The 24,036-nt window shown below is 37.7% G+C and overlaps 1 protein-coding gene across 5 annotated transcripts in view; it reads left to right on the top strand.

The window, feature by feature from the left end:
- The window catches only part of ARHGAP6 (Rho GTPase activating protein 6), a 469,017-nt gene that overhangs the window by 279,011 nt on the left and 165,970 nt on the right, over positions 1-24,036 (top strand). The window contains exon 1 of one of the 5 annotated variants that reach the window (XM_070503305.1): positions 20,867-20,982. The exons of 3 other annotated variants lie outside the window; for them this stretch is intronic. In XM_070503305.1, the coding sequence (XP_070359406.1) occupies positions 20,971-20,982 (12 nt within the window). In that variant the 5' untranslated portion in view covers positions 20,867-20,970. Of the gene's footprint in view, positions 1-20,866; positions 20,983-21,006; positions 21,196-24,036 lie in introns of those variants that run through there. One more of the 5 variants, XM_070503304.1, reaches the window with a different exon arrangement.

The following is a 24,036-nucleotide window of genomic DNA, read 5'->3' as shown; positions in this document are numbered from 1 at the left end:
CACTCCGGTGTGGAAACAACACCCTGGGTAGGGGGTAGCATGGCAATAAAGCAGGACTTCTCCACGAGGTTGTTATTGTCTTATATGTTCAAAGGCTCTGCAACATGTAAAATGGAATTTATCATGAACACTTGGACAGGGGCCATTGTTTTAGGTCACTTCTTCTCAGATGGGACATGTTTTAAGGGAAATAATCCATGGAAACCCAAATTTTTTAAAAAGATGGATGGACGTTTCCTTGTTTTACTCAGAAGAATTACTTTTTTTGGTAAAAATTTTATATTTCCTTTTTCTCCCCAAAGCCCCCCAGTACATTGTTGTGTATTTTTAGTTGTGGGTCCTTCTAGTCGTGGCATGTGGGACGCTCCCCTAGCATGGCCTGATGAGTGGTGCCATGTCCACGCCCAGGATCTGGACTGGTGAAACCCTGGGCCTCCGAAGCAGAGCGTGCGAACTTAATCACTCAGCCACGGGGCTGCCCCTGAGTTTTTTTTAAGAAAACATTTTTCCTTCAATCCTCAAGTAATTCACTGGAGATCAGCAACTTGTTTGTGTAGAGTTTGGAAGGCAGGAAAAAGGAATGCTAAAATGTTAGCAATGCTTATTGATCTGTAGTAAAGGTACAGTGTCTCTGAATATTGTAATTTAATACAATAAAACAATGAATGATCTGGGCCCAGTAATTAGTAGCAAGATTTTACTTTTGTACAGGGCCATAGAGTTTATAGACTCTGTCATGTAACAGCCATATTAACTATTCCTGCCTTGTGAGGGGAGGAGGGCAAGTAAGCATTATGAGCATCAGTTTATAGAAGAGAGAGATTTAAGGTTCACCCAGACCACACCATCTAGTAAATGACAAAGCTGAGATAAGAAGGGAGACCTTTGATTCCTTTTTATGCTTACTTTCAGGAATCTTAAAAACAAAAGGCATACTTCAACATACTTTTAATTCTCCAATCAATTGTTGGGTTTTTTTTTAAGATTTCTGGTATTCATAATATTTGTTTCCTTCTTTTCACTTCTGAATAAAGATAGTCTTAACATGATTTTACTGCTGGAGTTGGAGCTTTGTGTGAGGCAAGGATCAAGGTTGAAGGCTAGGCAAAGCCAAGAACGGGAGAAGATAATGGGAATTTGGGGATCGAAGTCAGCAAAGTAGCAATGTTGCATCTCTGTGCCTTTGTGCCTTTCTTCCATCATCACTTCTCACTCTCTGACAGACCCCGGCTGGGAAAGGCTCTCGATTTTGAAGACCCATGAGATTAGATTTGGGCTCACCTGGATAATCCAGGATCATCTCTCCATCTCAAGGTCCATACACTTAATCACATCTGCAAAGTCCCTTTTACTGTGTAGGGTATTATATTCACAAGTTCCAGGGGTTAGTGTGTGGACCTCTTTATGGGGCTGTTATTGTGCCCTCCACACGATATAGTCAATAGATAAGTTTCTGGCATTGCTCTCCCTGCCATGCTCCACTGTGTTTGAGAGTGTGTGCGCATGATCATCTCTTTATTTTCTCCTTTCTGTATTTATATCCTTTTTTTGTTTTATCTTTTCATGACATATCACTATTCCTTTTTTACATTCTTTTTTTCCTTTCCTACATATTTTTTCCTTCAATCTTACAGTTATTTCCCCCTTTACCAATTTTGGTTTTTTCTTATTCATTTAGCTATTTATGGCTGTTTTGGACTTGATTTATCTTCCTGTTCTTTTCTCTGTAATTTAATTTTCTTATCGCTTTCCTTCGAGCCCACTATTTTTACTCAGCATTGACCCAATCACTTTTTCTGTCCTTCTTCAACTTCCCCTCCTAACCCTTGCTCTCATCCAGAATTCTTATCTCTATGCACACACATTCTTTCACTTTTGTGGGTCTTTCAGCCTTGACTGTGCAGTTTGTATTTTAGTAAACAGGGGAGTTGGGGAAGCAGACGTAGCAGAGAGAAGCCATTGGTGCTGAGAATCACAACCAGGCTTGTAGAGGTCTGCCTTAGAATGCTCCAAGTTTTGCACCCAAACTTGACCCTCCAGAGCTCCTGCTAAAATCTCTTAGGGAAATCTTGAAAGACAAAATATGCATATTCATTGATTACCTGTACGTTAATATATATGTATGTTCAATGAGAAGGGTCAGAATAGAATTTGGGGTAATCTAAATTATTTAGTGTGGATTAAATTGTTTTCAGTGTAAATTTTACTACATTTATAACAACAACAACGAGCCTTTAAAATATAAACATTCCATGTCATTGCTTTCTCAATTTGTTTGTTTATTTTGCTTGGGTTCTAGTAAAGTGAGCATTTATCAGTTGCAGAATTCTCATTTAGGGACATTGCCTATAATAATGTTACTGATAATGAAATGGCATTACACATATATAACTTAGCTTCTTAGTCTTTTTAGACCACAGACCTAGTCCATACAGAATAAGATCTAAGTTATGCATTTTCTCTCCAGAGAAATACACGTGCACAAAATTTTGTATCCATTTTCAGGAGGTTCTATTTGTAAATTCATTCCACAAGTATTTATTGAACATATACGAAGTGAACAAAACAGAAGTACTGTTCTAGGCATTATGAATACATCAGTGAATAAAATCATTAAAAACTTCTTATATAGAATTACACTGTAGAATAGGGAGATTGACAACAAATCAATAAATATATAATATATCAGGTGGTAATAAGATAACAGGACAGAATGATGGAGAGGAGCTGGTAGGATGACAAGGGAAGCTTTCTCAGAGGGTGATATTTAATCAGAGATATGACATAATGGGGGAGCTGATGTTTAAAGGATGAGTCATCCATTGTAAGAGCTTGCTATCACTTAGGTTCCTGTGTGGGAAGTCAATTTAGATAGTCAGACAAAGCCCTTTTTGTCTGTTAATGTGAAGAACAGGTTTTAGTTTAAATTCTTATGCATAGTTATGAGTAACTAGAAATTAGCACATTCCAGAGAAGACATACTCTTTCAGATTTATTTGGTTTTCCATTTTGACTGAGCAAACATATGATTATTCATTGAAACCATCACTGCAAAGATGGTATTAGATTGCCCATTTTGAGGAGATTGAGAAAAGAAATCATTGCAGATAAACTTTGAAAAGGAAATTTTAGAAAGCTGACACCTTAAATTTTTACAGCATCTAGATATACAGCATTGTCCGATAGAAGTTTTTGTGATGCTGGAAGTATTTTATATCTGCTCTGTCCTGGTGAATAATCTTCCTTAGGGGTTTTCCTTTATAGCCGGCAAGCCCCTGTTGTTTGAAACGCCCCAAGAGCCTCAAGGATTGAATCTCTGCCCAAGAGATGGGGCTCCCTGAGTCTAAATGGTGGCTCCCAAGTGCTTGGCCAAGCAAGCTACAGTTCTCCTGGATCCAGTTTTGATTTTAAAGCTGCTCTGTCTTGGACTCACTCCGTGCCTGGAGTGGGCTCACTCTACAGAGAGGGTGCCTACACTATGGTGATTCTGTGAGGGAGGAGGAGCCCCTTGTGAAGCCCCAGTCCTCTGCCTCAGCAGCCCAAGCTGTAGAGATGTCTCCTCCGGCTTGTGCTTGTATGTATCTTTGGATAATTTCTATGGGTTATTGGTCTTGGTTCTTTTCTGTTATGTTATACAGCTGAAAGGCAGATAATTGCTTGGTCTCAATTAATACCAAGAAATTGCTTCTATATTGGAATATTAATCGGAAGGGTTGGTGCTGCTATTTCTATAGAATGCCGATCAACTTAATCCCAGTTTCATTTCCTAGAGGAAAGAAAAGTTTAGTTACAAACACTATGTTTTATTTTTCATCAGAGTCCCACTCCAAAGGAAATAAATCGCAAATCAAATTTACCTCACTAACACCACCTGTGCCCGTGTTATTCCGAAGTTCGCAACTGTTGAATCGTCCCATTGCAGTGAAGCCCGGTTGAGAAAAGCTGGTTAAGCTGGATCTGTCCCTTTTGTTTAAATTTCATCCTCAGAGTATGCCCTTCAGAATGTCACTTTTTTTTGTATTTAAATAGCTTTTCAAAGTGAAGGCACAACTTTTTAATGTTATTTATATGCCTGAAAAGCAGTCTTTCTATTTTCCAAATCCGCAGTGGCAATGATTTAATTTTTAAAAGTTAGGAAGTTCTTGGGTCAAATGTTAGCCCTGTGCTTTAGAAATCTGAGTGAATATTGCTATCGTTTGCTTTTCTTTCTTTCTTTTTTCTTTTTTTTTAACAGTATCTTTATTATAAATTCGAGAGGGCTGGTGATGGTTTTTTTTTTCTCCCAAAGTAAAGGAAACAAAATCTCTTGCTTTACATTTTATTTTTTATTTTACTTACCAAGCAGGAATTTGTTGGGCTAGTTTCTCACCTACTAACAGCCATGTATCCTGGGATTGAGGATTGGCTACCACAAGCTTTTTAAAAGGCCGGTACTGTTGGGCAGAGATTTAGCATCCTAATTATTAAAAATATATAGATGTTCTTTTTTATAGCTGAGTAGTATTCCATTGTGTGTGTGTTTGTATATATATATATATACCACATCTTCTTTATCCATTTATCTGTCGAGGGTACTATGCTAAGCAAAGTAAGTCAGACAGAGAAAGACAAACACCGTAGGAGTTCACTCATATGTGGAAGATGAACAAACACATGGATAAGGAGAACAGATTGGTGATTACCAAAGCGAAAGGGGGGAGGGCAAAAGGGGTAAAGAGGGACATAACGTATGGTGACAGATGGAAACTAGACTTTTGGTGTTGAACACGATGCAGTCTATACAGAAGCTGAAATATAATAATGGACACTTGAAATTTACACAGTGTTATAAACCAATGTGACCTCAATAGAATAATTTAAAATATATAGAGAGACACATGAAAAAGTTAGAAAACATTCATATAAAAATTCAGCATTATTGGAACATTTAGTTTCATGTTTAGGAATTTGTGTGAATAATTTTTATTTCAACATTTCCATATAGTAAGCATTTCTTGAGTAATTTTTTTGCACCTGATAAGGAAGAAAGGTATAAAGCAATATTAATTGTCTTGAATTTTGAATTTCCAAAGTCTTTCTGTATCCTTTCAACAAAATTAGAGTTGTCAACCATTGTTCCAATTAAGTTATTAATAATTTCTTAACTATTATTTAAGATGCACATGAAATGAGGAATATGAGATTAATACTCTAAAGTAATCATGGAGATGTTTTAAAAATAAAATCATTTTTTATCACTATCCCTTTAGTGTATAGTTAATCACTGATTCATTAATCAAAAAGTATTTGTAGTAAGAAAAATACTGTCTAGTTTTACATTGGTTTCAAGTAGTAAAAAACTGGCAATAAATAAACATAGATATTAATTATGTACTTCCTTTACCCAGAAAAAATATGATTTTGTTGAATTTGCCATCTGATTATAATGACACATTTAGATATTGTGAAAATAAAGCTACATCGGATACTTGAGGGCCTTTGAAAGGAGAGAGAGAGACTATATTTCAAAAGTAGCTTAGACATAAGTTGCGAATTATTCATGGCAGATGGTTTTTGTTTCTCCTTTTGTTTTATCAAATGTAAGTGTTCACATCTTAGAATTAACTAAAGCTGGACACAAAGATAACCCTCTTCTACATTTAAATATAATTTTTCCTTATTGGAAAAATTGCTGCATTGTTTAAAAATATATAATGAGGTATATTAAATATAAATTAAGATGATACCATACTTTTACAGGGGCATTTCCTATGTTACTCACACAGGAGTCTTGGATGAACTTGTCCATTCCAAATTATTATGTAGTTAGGGCATGAGCATAACCTCAAGTACTAGTATTTACTTTATGATATACTTGCAGAAAGCAAAGATATTGAATATTTGTGTTATTACCTGTCTTCCCACTTGAATTCCAATATGTAAAACTAAGCACTATCTTTCTCACAAATAATATATGATTCATTTATTAGTGATTAACTATATACCAAAAGGACATCGGTATAGAAAATTTTAGTAAAAACTTCATGCTAGCTGTTAATATCTCTATTAAGGATTATAATTCTTTTAAATTATTAAAGATGTTTATGAATTCTTCAAACTAAATCAATTACTTGTCATGGTGAACTTAATTGTTTTTTTTTTTTTTCTGTAAAGTACATAGTATTTTAGTTAGTTAGGGCCAGATAGTAAATATTTTAGGTTTTGCTGGCCATATGGTCTCCTTACAACTCTGCCATTTAGAACAAAAACAGCCACAGACAATACATAAATGAATGTGCGTGGCTGGTTCCAATAAAACTTTATTTGCAATAACAGGCGATGGGCTGGATTTAGTTCATGGGTCATAGTTTGCCAACTGCTGGCTTACATGATAAATAGCTGTGTGCCTGTAGAACCAATTTAGCGTGAAACACTTGAGTGACAATGTTCATTTTGATCCTACCCATGTCCTGGCTGCCCATTCTCTAGGAAACAGCCATCCCTCCAATCAGATAATGGAAATGCACTAGAGATTTCTCTCCCTGTCTGCATGGAGATCTTCTTAAGGAGTTTTTGAGATTTATGAACCAAATGAGATCTGTCAGTGCCAAGTGCAACCCTGGTGGGAAAAAATATAAATTAATCCTACTTATTTTCTCAAGGAGCAGGCCGTCTTTTTCAGTCATTCTTATAGTTGTACCAACATTTGTTGTGAATATATTTTCTATTGTAGATGTACTTTGAAAATGACCTGCCACCCAGGTGCCAAGGTAGTTATTTCAGGATGAGGCATGATTAGCCTGTGGATAGTGATGAGCCTCAGGAAACATGCCCTTGTAGTTCTGTGAGCTCTCAGTGGGAGAACCATTTTCTTATGTTCTTCATGCCATGGGTACTATGATCAAATCAGATGTTAAATAAATAAGTCAATAAATGAGTTAATGGAAAATTATAGTGTACAGTGAGCTTTGAATTATAGGAGATGAAAATGCAGCACCTTGTGACTTCAAACTCAACATCCAGTTTTACAATGACTAGAGATTAATTTTCTAGTGAGAAAATTATCCAAGTTTCTGATCTCACTTTTCCTCTTCCATTGTTGACTCTACTCAGAGAGAGAACACTGGTCCTACATTAGGACTGACCTCAGAGGAAAGAGAAATGTTTATAGCTGGAGAGGACCTTAAAGATGTGGAAGAGGATAATAATTTTGATGACTACAACAATGATTGTGACTCCATAGATTTAAATAGCAAGTTATTGTTTACAAAATGCTATTCCAATCCTATCACTTTATGATAATTAAAACAAAGGTTCCGGTTATGTGCCTTTTGAAAGACTAAGGGAAAGAAAGTGAAACTGAAATACTTGGAATTTTTCCTCCTGATACTCAATTAGGAAAAAGAGCAGACAAAGTTTAAAACAAGACCTAGTTTTTCTAATATTCACTCTGTTTCTTCTGCTAGTAATACTGGGTTTTGGAATAATATATACAGTTGGATTGTTCCTGGCTGCCACTATTGACACATGCAAGCTAGGGGAGGCAGCAACAGCTCAGAGAATTGAATTCGCCCAAGTGACAGTTGAACATGTATGAACTGGAGTTAATCACCAACTTCCAGCCAAATGTTTGTTCCTGCCTTTCCTGTGGATCTGTCCAAACCCTGATTGTAACTCCTGCATGTACTGACAACTTGATAATTTAGCATACTCGTGTCCATTTTTAAGGCACTGTTCAAAATATGGCTCTATTCATTACCCCCTGATAGTCTTCTAAACAAGTGCCCTCTGATGTTACGCTTTGAATAAAATGGGGAAAAGGGCAGGGAAGTGCTGGATAGAGTGGAAGGGGGAAGAATGCAAAATGCACTTTGGTGATTATGATGACGACAATTTCAACTACCATTGTTTTTGAACATTTACAGTGGGCGAGGACAGTATTGTTTTATATTTATTGTCTCATTTAATCCCTACAGCATCCCCCTGAGATAGATGTTATTCTTTTTCATGTATAAGAAAATTGAGTCTTAAAGAGATGAAATACCTTATTTAAAGTCACACAGGTAGGAAGTGATAGAGGCAGGATTTGACTTCAATGCTGTGGCATCTAAAGTGCATGTTCATATGCACAAAGTGATACTATATCATAATGGCTGGTCTCTAAGTTATGGTTAATTAGGAACATTTGCAGACCCTCACTACTCAAAGAGTGGCCCTCAGATCAGCAGTATCAGTATCACCTGGGAGCCAGTTAAAAATGCAAAATCCCTGTTCCCATTCCAGACCTGCTGAATCAGATCTGAATTTTCACAACAGTCCCACGTGACACATATGCACATTAAAATTTGAAAAGTGCTGGCCTAGACTTTTCCTGGGCAACCCCTAACCAACAGTCTGAAGGTCCCACAGAAACACTTTACCATCAGGAGGGGGAGTGGGAAACAAACAGAAACTACGGCAATGTACAAGAAAGCTTTCGCCTGTTCCTGAAATCCATGTGTAGAACACTGTAGAGGAGCTCAAGGAGCCCAGGAGACTAGTGGATCCAGGTTCATTCAAACAAGGACAATTTTGAAAGAGAAAGAGTCACTAACAGTAATGACACTGGGATATTAGGCTTAAACTGGAACTGCCCTAAGCAAACTGGGACATATGGTCACCTCAATTGTAGCACCTAAGCCTTGTTTGGTGAGAATCCATAAAAATACTAGGATTCTCTAGTCTTTAAAAAAATGAAGACAGACAGATGGGAAGTTTAAAGCCTACAAATTAAAAAGGTTGAGAATTACTTGTTTATTAAATTATTTTATTCCACAAGTATTTTTAAGCTCTCTCCTTCTTTGTCAGGTATCTTGCAGGCTATGGGATACAGAGGTGTACATAATACAATAGAACTTAACAGGAGTAGATAATACCCTTTAAGTTTGACAGCAGCAATATTAGGAAACATGATTATGGAATAAGAGTTAACCTCATGGAGTCATCAATTGAAAGCATCTTTGTTTAATTTTTAATCTTGTATCTTAAGAAGTGATGTAGTCTAACATTTTTAAATTTAGAAATTTTAAAACAATTTTAGGTTAATTCATGGAAGATGAATCCAAATGTGATAATTGAGGCAAGTTGGGAAGTTAGTGGGGGGGGGGGAGGGATAAGAATGCTATTTTAGATGATAACAAAATGAACTTGCCCTCTCTAATATGTCACCTGGATCTTCTGACAGATATGGAACCCTGGGCCACATGGACCGTGATGAAAATTTGAACACGTGTAAGCTTTGGAGTTCATCAACTTTTGTGGGTTTTAAAATGGAGTATTTATCCTAAGAGTTTGCCTGCCCTGAGCTGTACTTCATAAATGAAAAGTACAATGTGTGCATCTTCCACGCTGAAAAATAAACAGCAACCTCATCTTTTGTAAACAGTAATGCAATATGCTTAGTGAGATTTACAGATGCATCCGTTTAGATAAACAGTGAAAATCCTTATTAATAATTAGTCCTATGCAAGGCCCATGGCTGTGTATACTACATAGGAAAATTATTTTATGACCACTACTCTTTCCAGCACCTAGAACAAAGTCTAACACACAGTAGGAAATCAGTCAAAATTTGTGTGATGAGTAAATGAATCAGATGGCATTTCAGACATGCTGAAAGAGGAAAGCAGTATTAGTTGTCCCTATTTTAGTTCTTTTTTCAGAGTGCAGAATTGCTCCAAGGCAGCTCACGTAGATAGTCCCAGGTCAGTGCAGGAAACCAGGAAGGAGAGGGCAAGCATTGACATTGTGGCTTTGCCAACTGTCTCTTCTATTCTGGTTTTGTTTCCTTCATCTGGAGAAGCAGATGTGCCTGCCTGATAGGGCGGAAGCCTGGAAGCCCCAAGATCGGGAGGTAACAACATCCTGGTCTCTCAAACTTCCTGGGTGATTCATTGGCCAGTCACAACTACAAGATTCATCACTTCCAGAAACTTAGTCTCGTTGGTGCTCTTTTGAAATGGGCTTACAGTTGAGAGCAAATAACATTAATTGGCAAATTAAAGATAGCTGTGTTGTTTACACACAATACTTTGTGAGTTTAAAACAAGCTAATTTAAAGCTTAAAATACTCCTTTGTTATAGCTAGTTTCATATGAAAGTACTGAGTCAATTTGTCCTTGAGGTAAAAGATCTATCACAGATGAAATTCAGATATGAGTAGCACAGGCTTCATTGCCTCCCATCTCAGAGGTAAAGATATCTGTCTTCCTATCCAAATCCTATGCAATCATGCTTCTTCAGGGTCCACTCCAAATAGTATCATCTTACTCTCCTCTCCCTTCAACTTCTCTACACACTCAATTATCTCCTCATGTCAAGACCCTTCCTTGAACAAAGCTCTCCTGAAAGCCATCTCTTCTATCTTTTACAGCTAAACCTCTTGTAGGGATAGGGTACACTCAAGGCTACTTCACAGGCTCATTTCTATTCACTCCTCAACCCTCTTGCAGCTGGCTTCTACTCCATCACTCTCTTGAATCTCTTTTTTCCAAGGTTACAGAAGACCTGATTGCCAAAATCAGGAAAATGAGTCTTTATTGCATTTAACCTCTGTGGCCTTTGAATCCAGCTCTATTTCTCCTTGGCAACCTCTTTTCCTCCATTTTCCACAACTCCTCTATTTCTCTTTATTTCTCCTCCTACCTCTATGAGTAATACCTCTTCATCTCTTTTGCAGGCATCTTTTTCTTCATTGGCCCTTTAAGCACATTTCCATCTTAGCTCTCTTCCTTTATCACTATACACTCATTCCTTTCACCCTATTGTCGATTCCATGGTGTTAGCTGTCATTTACTTTGTTTTAGGATCTTTCATGTTGCAAGGAATAGAGACATGCTTGGTTATTTCAGGTAGTAGAAATTCATTGTAAAGTTACAAGGGAAAGAATGTAAGAATAGAAAAACACTTAACCCTTGGGACACCACTCCAGCCAGGACTCAGAGGGAGCTCAACACTGTGCAAAATATGAGTCTGTAGTAATGCTAGACATTTACCAGGCTGTAGACTCCACTTCACTAACTCACTCACTCACTATGTCAGTCTCTCTCTCTTTCCCTCCCTACCTCCCTCCTTCCCTCAACCCTCCCCTCTCTTCCTTACCCATTTCTTCTCTCTAGTCTCTATCTTCTCTCAACTTTCCTTCTCTTTCCCTCATGGTTTCTGCTCATTTGTGTCATCTGTTATGTCCTGATTTCTGCTCTCTCTTTGACTACCCATAGTACCTTGGTATATATACTTTATTCTATAACTTAAAACACTGCTATAATTTTTATATTTGTCTTCTGGCTGCTTTCAGTGCCTTCTGAAACTACGTGGAATATATATTTATGTACATATATATAAATGAAGGAAGGAAGGAAAGAAGGAAGGAACGAATGCAACTTTGAATCACATCTACTCATGTCATCTTTGTGTCCTCAGTGGCTGCCCATGATATAATAGTTGCCATTAATGAACACCTACTGTATATCTGCCATTATGTCATTTACATATATTTCCGATCTTCACACACTCCTAAAAAGACATGGTATTTTCCCCTTTTTTTATACATAAGGAAACTGTGGCTCTCACAGATTACATTACTTGCTCTAGATCACAGTGCCAGAAGTTGTGAAGCCAGGATTTCAGAACTGTTACGCTTTTTAGGAAATATTTGAATATCTGAGTAATTGAATAAATGTGGTTTTCTGCATTCATTTTTAAATAAGACAGGCAATAACAAAGGTATATTTTGATAATAGTGATTAAAACAATAATTGGTTAGTCTTTTATGTTTCTAGAATTTTTAACTTGTGAAAACACAGACCAAGAGGGAAAAATAACTGTCTTCGAATTTGGAAGGCCTGTTGGACAGGTCAAATGAATTAGAAGGTATTCAGCTGCAAGTAACAGAATACTACCCCTCCAACAAAATTAAGTAGCAATGAAATTGTAGTCTAACATAATAAGAAATCCAGAGTGGTGTAGGATTCATTTTCACAATGTTAGGGTCACAGATCTTTCTCCCTGCAGGCTCTGTCCTGCTCTGTGTGTTGGCTTTACTCTCAGGCTGGTAGCAAGATGGCTGCGTCAGTTCCAGACATCACACTGAGATATGACAGAAAGCAGAGGAAGAAGTACAGGCCATCTCTTTCTTTATCCTTCTTACCAAGAGACTCTGTCCTGGAAGCTTCTTCATATCTCATTGGCTGGAGTCGAGGCACAGGTTGTGGCCATGACTGCTGGTTGCCACTCCTTCTTCCTTCCTTCCCCTTGCCTACGTTTCACTGCCTCACATACAGCTAATTGTGGCTATTTGACTAAGTCCCCACCAATCAGGGTTTCCTGTTGGTTGAAGTACAGATAAGTTGTCCAGAGCTCAAGCAGCCATGTTGGACCTGAGACAGCATAGTAAAATAACAAACAAGCAAGCTAGTAGGTGCTTCATCCCTGATGTCATTGCAGTGCCCAGGTTGCATAACACGTGACTTCTTTTCCCCAACAGGGAATTATACTTGCATTTTATTTAAAGCCACTGTTATTTTTATTTCTTGCTCTTTTTGTAATTGTTATGCAACCAAAATTAATCTGATACCCATTTCCCTTATTAAAACAGTCTTGGCAAATGGAAGGGTATAACCACAACTAACTAAACATAATGAGGATCTATCTATCGTTGGAGCCAGGGACGGGTCATGTACCCTTCATCACATGGGGGAAGGTTGAATAGCCAAACAACGTCAGACCTCAGTTTGGAAGGAGGAGAGAAGGGGAAAGGACTGTTGGGTAGGCAATAACAAAGGCTGCTAACAAAATTAAGTAACTTTCCCAAGGTTACATGGCTGATTATTGGTGGAAGAGAAATTCCAACTCAGGTTGCTTAAAAGCAGGTTCAGTGGACTTATCTTTACAAGCTGAGTTTAGTTGACAATTTGTCATTTATACTATAAAGGAAATTCAGACATATCTGGGATATGACACTCCAACTTTTAAACATCTATTGCTTCATTTATTTCCTCTTACCAAGATACAAATAGTTAGCAGTTGCCTCTGCATTGGTGAGAATCATATACATGTAGGTAAATGTTACATACACATGGAAAAAGAGCAGGCAGAGCAGACCACCTCAGAGTTATATACTTAGCCGTGGATAGTAATGTGAGAAAAATTTGCCTTGCTAATGTTGTTTGCTTGAGCTAAATATTGAAATAGCATGTATTTCCTTAGTGTGTGAACTGGACATGGGGATTGAGGTGAACTGGGATTGTTCTGAGTGGTTGGAGGAAGGCAACCCAAATATGTGTTTGTGGGCTTTTTAAAGTTTGAGGCCAATTTGAAAAACAACCAGCACTGGGCTTCCTTGTCAACGCCATCCTGATACTGACCCTGGAAGTTTCACTTCCCTTAACATACTGCCGCTCCATTTGGGGATAGGGCATGGCACTGGGATTTCAATGGTGGTAGCCTCATTAGCAATTTGTGGAACTCAATAGCCATCTCAAAAAAGCAAAACCAGTAGGGATGACACTGCTGGAAAATCCTGTACCTCAACTTTATTTTATATGGTTTTATTTTTTCCTGCTTGTTTTAAGAGGACCTTCAAAGTGAAGTATCAGAGAGAAACAGTGCCTTTGTTATAATTTATATTTACATATATTTCTCTTAGTCAATTGAAAATGTAGAAAAAATATTTTGTGTTTATGGACAGTATTTGTATAAGATTCAAAGGCAAATTTTATCTATGTGACTGACTGATAAATTGCTAATGGCCTTCAATCCCAGTGGAGTTTACAAAATGGTTTCACTAACACTGAAGGAGGCAGGAGAAAGAAGACAAATCTGAAGTCTACAAGATTCCTGGAGAAGCATCTTCTTAGAAGACAAGAGAAGGAATATTTTTTCTGTGTGAAGCAATACAATTACAGTGTTTGATAATGCTTATGCTAAGATGATTAAGAATTTTGATTGCATTGGAATATGGTGATAGGATGTTTGGTTCTGATACACGTTTTGAACAAGCCCTTTCTTATAGGTTAAGTAAGATTTAGAGGTTATATTGACAATACTTATGAGCAAGACTGTTTGGTTACCTTTAATCTTCTCTTAAGGGCCATTTACAGAATTAATTTGTTAATTATAAATAATTTTTTCTTATTATCTAATGAAGTTTCTTCTTCTGTTATTTTGAATAATTATGTGTTCCTGAATATAAAAAAGGGTTGCGTATAAAAAATTAGTTTTTTCTGACATCACTAATTCAGGTTAGTCCATTTGTCTCATGAAAGATGGATTTGACACTACCAGATTTTATTGTGAGCAGGTAATACTACTCTGTAGACTGATGCCATCATCTGTCATAGGACTTGATATTCATGTAAGGAAGAAATGATTTATAATACTTAGTACCTGAAGCGTTTGCTCTTTTAAGGAAATGCTATAGCAGATGCTAATATAATAAAGTATTATTGTTAATCAATGCAGTATTTACCCATTCTTTTATATACAGAATTCTTCTAAATTAAGATGAATTTGTTTTTAAGAAAATAAATACCTAGGATTTAATTTTGACTTTCTGTAGGGCTTTGCATTAAACTAATAGACATGAATGGATGACCTTTATGATGACAAAATAGAGTGAAATATCCCCAACTGTTTTTTCTGTTACAAAGAGGCAATAGAGTCACTAAGTTATAGGAGAATTTACAGAAGACTTGAGATCACTCATGGCTACCTGAGGAAAACGATTAAGATATAGTTAGGAATAGACTTATCATATGACCTAGAAATTCCACTCCTAGATGTCCTTCTAAGAGACATGGAACCCTATGTCCACGCAGAAACATGTACATGAATGTTCATAGCAGCATTATTTATAATAGCCTAAAAGTGGAAACAATCCAAATGTTCATCGACTGATGAATGGAGAAGCAAATGTGATACATGCATACAATAGAATATTATTCAACTATAAAAAGGAATGGTAAATGCTGCAACACGGATGAGGCTTGAAAACATTATGCTAAGTAAAGAATTCAGACACAGAGGGCCCATACTGTATGACTACATTTATATGAAATGCCCAAAATAGGCAAATCCATAGAGACAGAAAGCAAATTCATGATTGCCAGGGACTGGGGGAGGACAGAGCGGGGAATAGCTGTTATTGGGTGTGGGCTTCTTTTTGGGGTGACGAAAATGTTCTAAAACTGATTGTGGTGATGGTTGCACAACTCTGTGAATATACTAAAACCCACTGGATTGCACATTTTAAAATAGTATGTGAATTATATCTCAATTTTTTAAAAAAGATATAGTTAAGATCCAAGTTTGAGTAAAAGCAAGTCTGGTTGATATTTCTACCTCCTCTATCCACATAGCAGATATTTGTTAAGAAAATCACTGTGTCCCTAGTGCACTGCTGGTCACAACTTGTAGGATACCCAAGATAATCCCTGGGCTTTAAGTGACTAATTAGCACAAAGGAGAGATGCTGTGTGTCACTCAGGCAGAATCTGTGAGGCTAGCCAGAGAGACCCCATATCTGAAAAGTGCTGCAATTTTGGAGGAAGAAAGGAGAAAAAAATACTATAGCTATTTGAATGCAATGGGTAGAATTCAAAGTCTGATAGACTGACCAAAAAACATATCAAATTTGGAGACTAATAAAGACATGAGCCAAATCATGAGAGTGTAGGATGCAGGTTTCTCTAACTCCATCCCTCATCTAACTAAAAAAGAGAAAGAATTTCCCACCAACTGAATGGGAGAAAAGCCAGGAATCCCGTGAATCAGAGCCCCTTGGATTTCATCCATCCCCATTGCTCTGGAAGTGACTAAATCCAATGATGAACCAATGTGTGTAACGAATGATGCATTGCGTATGTACCTGTCATTTTGAGATTAATTATAAGAAGTAACTAAAAGAAAATGACTTCCCAATTCAGTGCAATTTGCTGTTGGTTCATAAGCACAACACCATTGTGATTAAAATCCACAATGAGCTATTCAGAGACTGCAGGAGCAAAAGCTGTGGCATTCTCAATTGACCTGAATTATCATCTACTGGCAGGTAACACAGCTATGATGAAATTCCCCAGCAATAAAAGGTGCAAATGAGTTAATGAGAGGCGCAGGTGTAACCAACATAGCAACAGAGGTAAAGGGGATATGTGAAAATGTACTCTTTCTGGCCAGTATGCCCTACAATAATGTTCTAACCTTCCTTTAACACTGTAGCACAATTTTCCTTGTTTTGGAGACAAAGCAATGTGGATATTTTGTGTTATTTAATTATGTGATAAATTCTCAATTTACTTTGGTATAATTTGTATAGTAATTAGATGGATTTAAATCTTCTAGAAAGTTTTGTTAGATAGTAAAAGGTACATTTATTCTATTAAAATCTATGCTATATATCTTACAATATTATATCAAATAATTAAATCAGTATAATATTGAAGCACAGTCTAAGAAAATTCATTAATGTCCCATTGGACATAAGAAAAGTATAATAATATTTTTTAGAAGGCAAAAGTTAATAGTGATCAAAAGATTTTTTTAAAAAAAACCTGTATTCACATATTACTGTAATATTTTGCACAAAACAACAAAAACCGTGTTTTTGTCACTCTGACCTCAAAATACTTCCAATTAGGTTAGGGTCATATACCCTAGTGAAAACAGTCAAGCGAGTAGCCTCTTTGCCAAACTAGAGTTTCCACTGTTGACTAAATCATTCCTCGTTCTTTAACCTGAATCCCCTGGAGAAAAAGTAGAAAGTTAACTGAGCAGCAAGTGGTTGGTGAGCCCTTGCCACGTGACTAGTACTTATGGTGTTGTGGGGAACTTGAAAAAGCGTGACCTCATTCCACTCTTCAGAGGGCATGGATTACCCCATGGGGCACTGGGAGAACTGTCTTCCACTCCATTGTCTTCAGAATAGGACCAACCTTAAACAAAATTCTAAAGTTTGGTTCAGACCTTTATTAATTAATTAGCGTGAATCCATTTATCGTGGAGACTACGCCACCCGCTGTACTCCTCAGCCACCCAGAGCCAGCAGTAAACTTTTTTTTTTCTTCTTCTCCCCGAAGCCCCCCAGTACATAGTAGTATATTCTAGTTGTAGGTCCTTCTAGTTCTGCTATGTGGGATGCCGCCTCAGCATGGCCTGCCCAGGATCCAAACCCCTGAAACCCTGGGCTGCCAAAGCAGAGAGTGCGAACTTAACCACTCGGCCACCAGGTTGGCCCCAGCAGTAAACTTCTTGTCTCTCATTTCTAAGTACCGTCTTCTCCCTTAACAAACCCCTTCCTCTTCTTCATATCTCTGTCGAAACTTAATGTAGGAGAATCAAATCACAGTGGTGGGACCTAAAAGGTCATGTGTTTGGCCTCTCACCCAAAGCAAGAGTCCTTTTCACCACATTGAGGATGGATGATCAAATGGTTATCTGCATGAACCCCTGAGTGTTAAGAGTCCCCTTCTCCCTAAGTTACTTATCCTTGGGTAAATGTTTTCTCTAGAAAGAGTCTCCTTGGGAAAGGCCCAGGCCTACTCCCTGGAATTCTCATTCAGTCATTTGATATTGCTCTTGAAAGACAGACCAGATCTACTACTGAATCCACCTGATGGCCGTTCAAATATTTTAAGTCAGCATTTCTGTTACCCCACAGTCTCCACAACTCCAGACTAAACAGGTTCAATTTCTTTCATGGACTTCAAAGGTGTGTTAAATGACAATTTTTCCAGAATCTTCCCCTCCCCATCCACACTGCCCTCTTCAGAGCTTGCTGGATACATCTCTGTCTTTCAAAATGTGGCCTCCAGAAGAGAGTTTGGTGCTTCGCCTGTGTTCTCGCCTGGGTGGAACCCATTGCATTATCACTTTTCTCAAGTTGGATTTGAGAGTTCTTTTCATGCAACCCAAATTTCCATTACCTGATTTAGTGCTTTTGTCAGGCTTCATTTGAGTTTAGTGGACAATGTAAGAACTCTACCTCTTTCTCAAGTTCCTATCTCCAATTAATTTTGTTACAATTTAAATGCAAACTTCTCTAATTTTTTGAATCTTTATTTTAGTCTCATTCTAAACTTTTGATCTAATTAGATTATTGTATGTAAATTTAAACTATATTTAAAGACTCTAATTCTCTCTCCTATTATGTTATCTATTTTTCCTACTTAGTGTCACCTGCAAATTTGATAAACATGACCTATACTTTTCTGTGTTTTCGAAGAAGATGTTGAGCAAGATGGGGCCAAGTGCCTGCAGTTGTAGTTTTGCCGTCTTTGTTAGTTAGTACCTTATATTCGTAGTTCTTAAGTTCATCTGAATGTACAACCATTTCTGCTACATTTTACTGTCTAGTCTACAAAGGTTCCAGAAAAATTTATCCAGTGCTTCACTTAAATTGGTCATTTATCTAAACCTTTTGGGGTCAGGGTCTGTGGTAATGGAAGAAAAGTGGGTAGATGGTCTGTGGGGAGAGTATATTGAGGCTGATGAACTATCCGCGAATCTTTCTGTATAGAACAACTATATATTACTGTGTTTATCTTTGGGTTTACTCTATCATAGATCACATTCCTCTCCTAACTAAAATTCTATAATTAGTAGCCTTCATTTCACAATAAATGATGATGATGGTGGTGGTCATGATGATGGTGATGACGGTTTTTATGATAGTGCTGATGATGATAATGGTGGGGTGGTGAACACATATATAGCTTTTTCCAGGTGTCAGGCTCTGTCTTGAATGCTTTACAATTATTATCTCATTTAATCAGCACAACAATCTGTGGGCTAGGTGTTGCACACTGACCCTGACTAGTTTGTACATTTGCAACTATTAGGTTCTCTTTGGTAGATAACTGGAAACCACTAAAGAAGTGAAAGGTGGTAAAGGTTAAGTACTGCTTCACCATGTCACTATCAGATTTAATGAAAAAACGAATTCTCTCACATACATAAACATTTATTAGCCAACAGGCACCAAAACCCAGCTTGTTTTGTCAGCTTGACTACAACAATAAAAAAATTTAGAGTCTCTGTCGTTTCAGATACTCTAAGCATCTCTTTGCATGAAGAGTTTGCCTGATACTATCACAAAAGATTGTTGGCTCATTAGAAATCCTAGGCAGTGACTTTTCTAGAATGTGGCTGCACCCGCTTTATGGGCATACCCTCTCCCATGATGAGGTCAAGAAGAGTGACCAGAAAGTGCTGAGAGGAAGTAGAACAAGTAGGGAAGAGGGAATTGAAACTAGGAGTGAGGGGTCAGGCAAAAATTCATTTGGGCCACTTGTCACATATTCAAGCTCCTTATCCTAAGCTGGGTTTGCTCAACTACCAAGAAATAGATGTAGCTTTTGGGACACTTAGCCCAGATTGACATATCTGCCACCCATTTTTTAAAATAGAGTTTAAGCATTACTGTTGCCTGAGACACATTGCTTCTGGTCAAACAAGGACACTCCAGCAAATATATCAACACTAAAGACTTCTAAACACCAGTCAAGACTGGTAAATTCCCTGAAAGGAAGGAGTTAGTTCTCAGCATGACTTGAAATTAGAACTTTTTTCCCACTGTTTTTATTTTAAAATACTTTTGTCTGGGAGAGAGCACTATGTGGATTTAATACCTTCTTCCATCTCCATAGCACCGTGCAGGTTAACCTAACCTGGGTGGGAAATTTTTTCTTCCCTTCTTTCCAAATGCCTATTAGAGAACACTTTTTTCTGGGGCTTACCTCTGTCTGTTGATCAGACTGAACAGTGCAAAGAACTGCCACTCCCCTGGAGGACAGATTTTTGTTGAAACTTCTAAGTAGTGCAAAGGATGATGCTTTTCACAACCAACACAGGTGTGCATAGTTGCAACTTATCTTCAGTTTAGAAACATATTGGTTACTGAGGCAGTAATTTCTAATTAGCTACCCACAGATGAATGTGGTACTTAAGTATGCTTGAACTCGATAGTACTTCGAAGTCATTTTTAAAGGTCAGTTAACATTCATATTGTATCAAAAATAGTGTATATACATCAACTTGTGCCAAACTATCTCTTTGCCATTGGTGAGAACAGTGTCCTTTGCACACATAAGTTCCACGAATTCAAGAGGACTATTATGTAATAGTGGGTCTTTCAGTTGATTCGAATATGATGTTACTGAGGTCCCAGGTCTAATCTTGATTACAACTCTTTCACTTTCTGTCCCACGGCTGAGCATCTCCATGCTTTGGCTGGTTGATCTAAAGTTGTCTTTTTGGTTTGAGGAAGGCCAGTTGAAAATGTGGGTGACAAGTACAAATCAATCCCCAGAACAAGAGAATAACAAAGTACACTGATCAAACCTGGATCGTGGTTCATCTTTTCCCCAGAAAAGACAAAGACATTTCTGTATAGATGAAAATATATTTGCATGGAACGTAGTATGGTGGAGTGTGTGTGTGTGTGTGTGCATGGGTGCAATGTGTCTATATTCGTGTGTACATATGTGCGTGTCAGAGGAGGGATAGATATGTTGTTGCATTAATGATGACAGCAAAGTATACCCATTAATTACCCTGGAGCAAGTTGTGCGCTGAGTGTTGAACCTGCTGTATGTTTATCTGTGCAAGGGTTTACTATAATAATCACCCAAGCATTTCCAGAAGGGAAAGGTGAAGATTGATTTGTCAATGCCTAAGGGTCTCCCAACGTGTGGTCTACAACTGTGTTTGCCAGTGAGTTGTTTGGGCTTCGGCAGGAATTTTCCCACAGAAAGGATGTTCTAACTGGCAAGCTCCCAGGACCGCCCACAAATCCATTTAACCATAACAGAGCTGACGAACACTGTCAGGGCTGGAGTTGGCTTCCAAGTGGGAAGTCAGCCTAGTATTAACAGCACGGTTCCAGCTGCACTATGGGTCCAGTGGACTTCTGATGGACCGGCCTGGGAACCAAGGCACTCTTTGTAACATTTATGGGAAATGGATTCTTTGGTGAGCACAGTGGGAAGGGAGTACTGCGGTGGCATGAGAACCGTAGCTTCCCATTCTCCCCTTCTACTCTAATCACTACCAACGCCAGCGTCCAGCAAGAAGAGATCAAGGTGAATTCTAGAGGAATCCTTCTCCCACCTCACGTCTGGGCAGAGCCTGCCGTGGCCCTGGTTCAGCTCGCTTGGGTTGGCTGTTCCCATGTACAGGATATTTGTAAGTTGGGTGTTTCTAGGTCACCTGTATTTAATTATGGGATATAGATGCTTATTTTAACATAGTAGCTGTTTATCCAGGTAAAATTATATTAGAATTTGAGACATTTTTATTTTACAAATTTTTTATTCATTTTAACTAATTTCAGCCCTGATTATGTTCTTGTGCTTCTTTAATGGGTTAAAGCCATTATTTTTATGCAAATGGAAAGGGTGTGCATGGTTGCAGTAAAACATTCTGTTTTCTGGCTATAGGAGGAAATGGGAGAAGTGGGGGGTGCAGAGTGTGTGAGTGTGTGTGTGTGTGTGTTTGTAATTTGAATATGACCTGAAGGTGTGTTGCTCAAACCAAGACATGCTTTAAGAAATTAAAAACTGTATTTGTATTCAAGGAAGCTCTTTTTCACTAATGTATTTGGAGATATTCCAGACCTTCTTTTTTTTTGACAGAAGTATTAGAATTAAAAGATTTTTTAGCCCTGGGAGCTCTTTAAATACATAAGTTTTTTAAAAGAATTTTAAAAAGACTAGATGGCAACCAGTAAATTATTTTCTGCTAATCTTAAATAAATATCTCTATTATGTAAGTGTAGCATCAAAGTTGTCTTACGGGATACAGAGGAACCCAAAGGAAAATAATTTGTTTAGTAACTTGATTTTCTTCCTTTTTTTCATGATTCAAAAGTTGTTAAATTAATCCTGTTTGGGGCAGTGTAAATGTGGGAATTTGCAAATGAATAACAAATAGAAAGCGTAAATCAACTAAAATGTATATGAAACCCTGCTGGATTCTTAGGAGGTCTCTTGACATTTCTGAACCGCACTTCTCTTTTCTAGGATTCTATTTTAGAACACAGTCATAAATACAAAAGGAAGATTTCAGCACCAAATTACACTCATCTTTAAAATATTGGGCTCCTTCTGCCCCTTCCAAACACTGAAAAGCTCTTTGGAGTTTGAATTGCTGAGGCATGGAAAACTTTTCTTCCAGAAGATTTTTTAAGGAAAAATTATATTTAGGATTATAAGTATAGAATTATAACACAGACAATTCAAAGTACTTAATAAGCCTCTGTAGGTAAGTCTAGATTATCTCTAAAATAGCTCATTATTTCACCCAATCCCATAATTAAATGTTTGAGGAGGTAAAACTGAGTGCACATGATTTTCAGAGCGACAAATCTATTTGCAGTCACTGTAACCCAATTATTTATTTTGTAGGAAAGGGAACTGAGGATGAGAGGGGCTAAGCGACTTGAGCAAGGCTACTGCTAGTGAGGGCAGAGCTAGGAGGGTGATGGTAAGCAACAGTGAGAGTGTTCATCACCTATTGAAGATCCTCTATTTCCTAGATCTACTTAGATCTTTTCATTTTACCCTCACAGCAACCTTGCAAGGGAATGGGTCATATTCCAGTTTATAAATGAGAAAACTGAAACATGGGAGGTTCTCTAACTTTTCAAAGTGAATAGACATTAAGAGGCAGAGCAAGAATTCAAATGCACACCCGCTGATTCTGAAGGCCTCGTGTCTCCATTGTACCAGGCTGGCTCCCAGGCCTCAATATAGCCTAAAATCCAAGTAGCATCCCTTCTTTATACATGTTTGTACATAATATATCAAGAGCATCTCCATCTAAGCAACCACTCTGGTTATTGAATTTGATGGGTAGTAGTCTGGGGTATTGGGTCTCCTTACCTTAGTTTTTCTGACAAAAATGATTGTCCCTCTCTTATTAGATATAGTAATATTCCATAATTTGTCTTCAATTAGAAATCCAGAATTTTTTTTTCTGCTTGTTTCTCCCAAATCCCCCCAGTACCTAGCTGTATATTTTAGTTGTGGGTCCTTCTAGTTGTGGCAACAAAATTTGTCTTCAATTAATGCCTCCTGTTCTTCTTTGGAAAATATACACTTTAAAATATCTAACTCCTTTATTTAGATCTAAAAAAGAGTACACTCCTTTCTCTTATCCAGTGATTCATTCATTCAGTAGATATGTATTGAATGCCTACTATGAGCAGACACTGTTCTAGGCTTTGGAGATACAGCCCTGAATAAAACAGACACACATTCCTTCCCTTGTGGTACTTTCATTGTAGTGTGTCAGAGGATAGCCAGTAAGCAGCAGAAAATAAAGTAAGTGAGATGGTGATAAGTGTCCCGGAAACAAAAAATAAAGAAATAAAGAAAAAATCAGGGACAGGAGACATCAGAAAGATGGGATTGGTGTTAGTTAAAAAGGACTTCTCTGAGAGGGTGAATTTGGGGAGTGTTTATCACATTATTGATTCAGTGAAAAATGCCAATAGGTGTCAATTTTTTTCAGCAAATTTCTTTCCAAAACCATAATACCCCAATCCCCACCAGTGGTAAAATGCTTATCCTAACTCTGTCTCCATCCTCATGATACGTCTTCCCATTTATCCCTTGTGTAAACCATTGTTATCTCTATAGTACAAAAAACAGGAATAAAATGGGTTGCCCACGAATCTAAGGGAGATGTGAATAGAGAACAAAACAAGCATAGCACCTGATCTACTCTTCCCAAACATCTCACCAAATCTCAGAAATATTGAAATGACTAACCCAGAATCACATGGCAAGGTGCTCTTTATTCCATTTATCCAGCAAGTTATGAATTGAGTTCCTACAGTGGGCCAGGCTACTGAGATGGACCAAGGAGATCCAGCAGCACTCACAAGAGATTGTCTCTGGCCTAGAGGCACATACAGGGACCTCTGACCCCAACCCAGTGCTCATTCCCCTATACCATGATGGAGAATCTCCTTTCTTTCCCAAGGTCTGAGAAGAATGAGAATGGTGTTCCCATTTATATTTA

Source organism: Equus asinus, chromosome X, assembly GCF_041296235.1.
Source record: "Equus asinus isolate D_3611 breed Donkey chromosome X, EquAss-T2T_v2, whole genome shotgun sequence".
Taxonomy (NCBI): domain Eukaryota; kingdom Metazoa; phylum Chordata; class Mammalia; order Perissodactyla; family Equidae; genus Equus; species Equus asinus.
The sequence above is the reverse complement of the archived record's forward strand: the minus strand, read 5'-3'. Positions and strand labels throughout refer to the sequence as shown.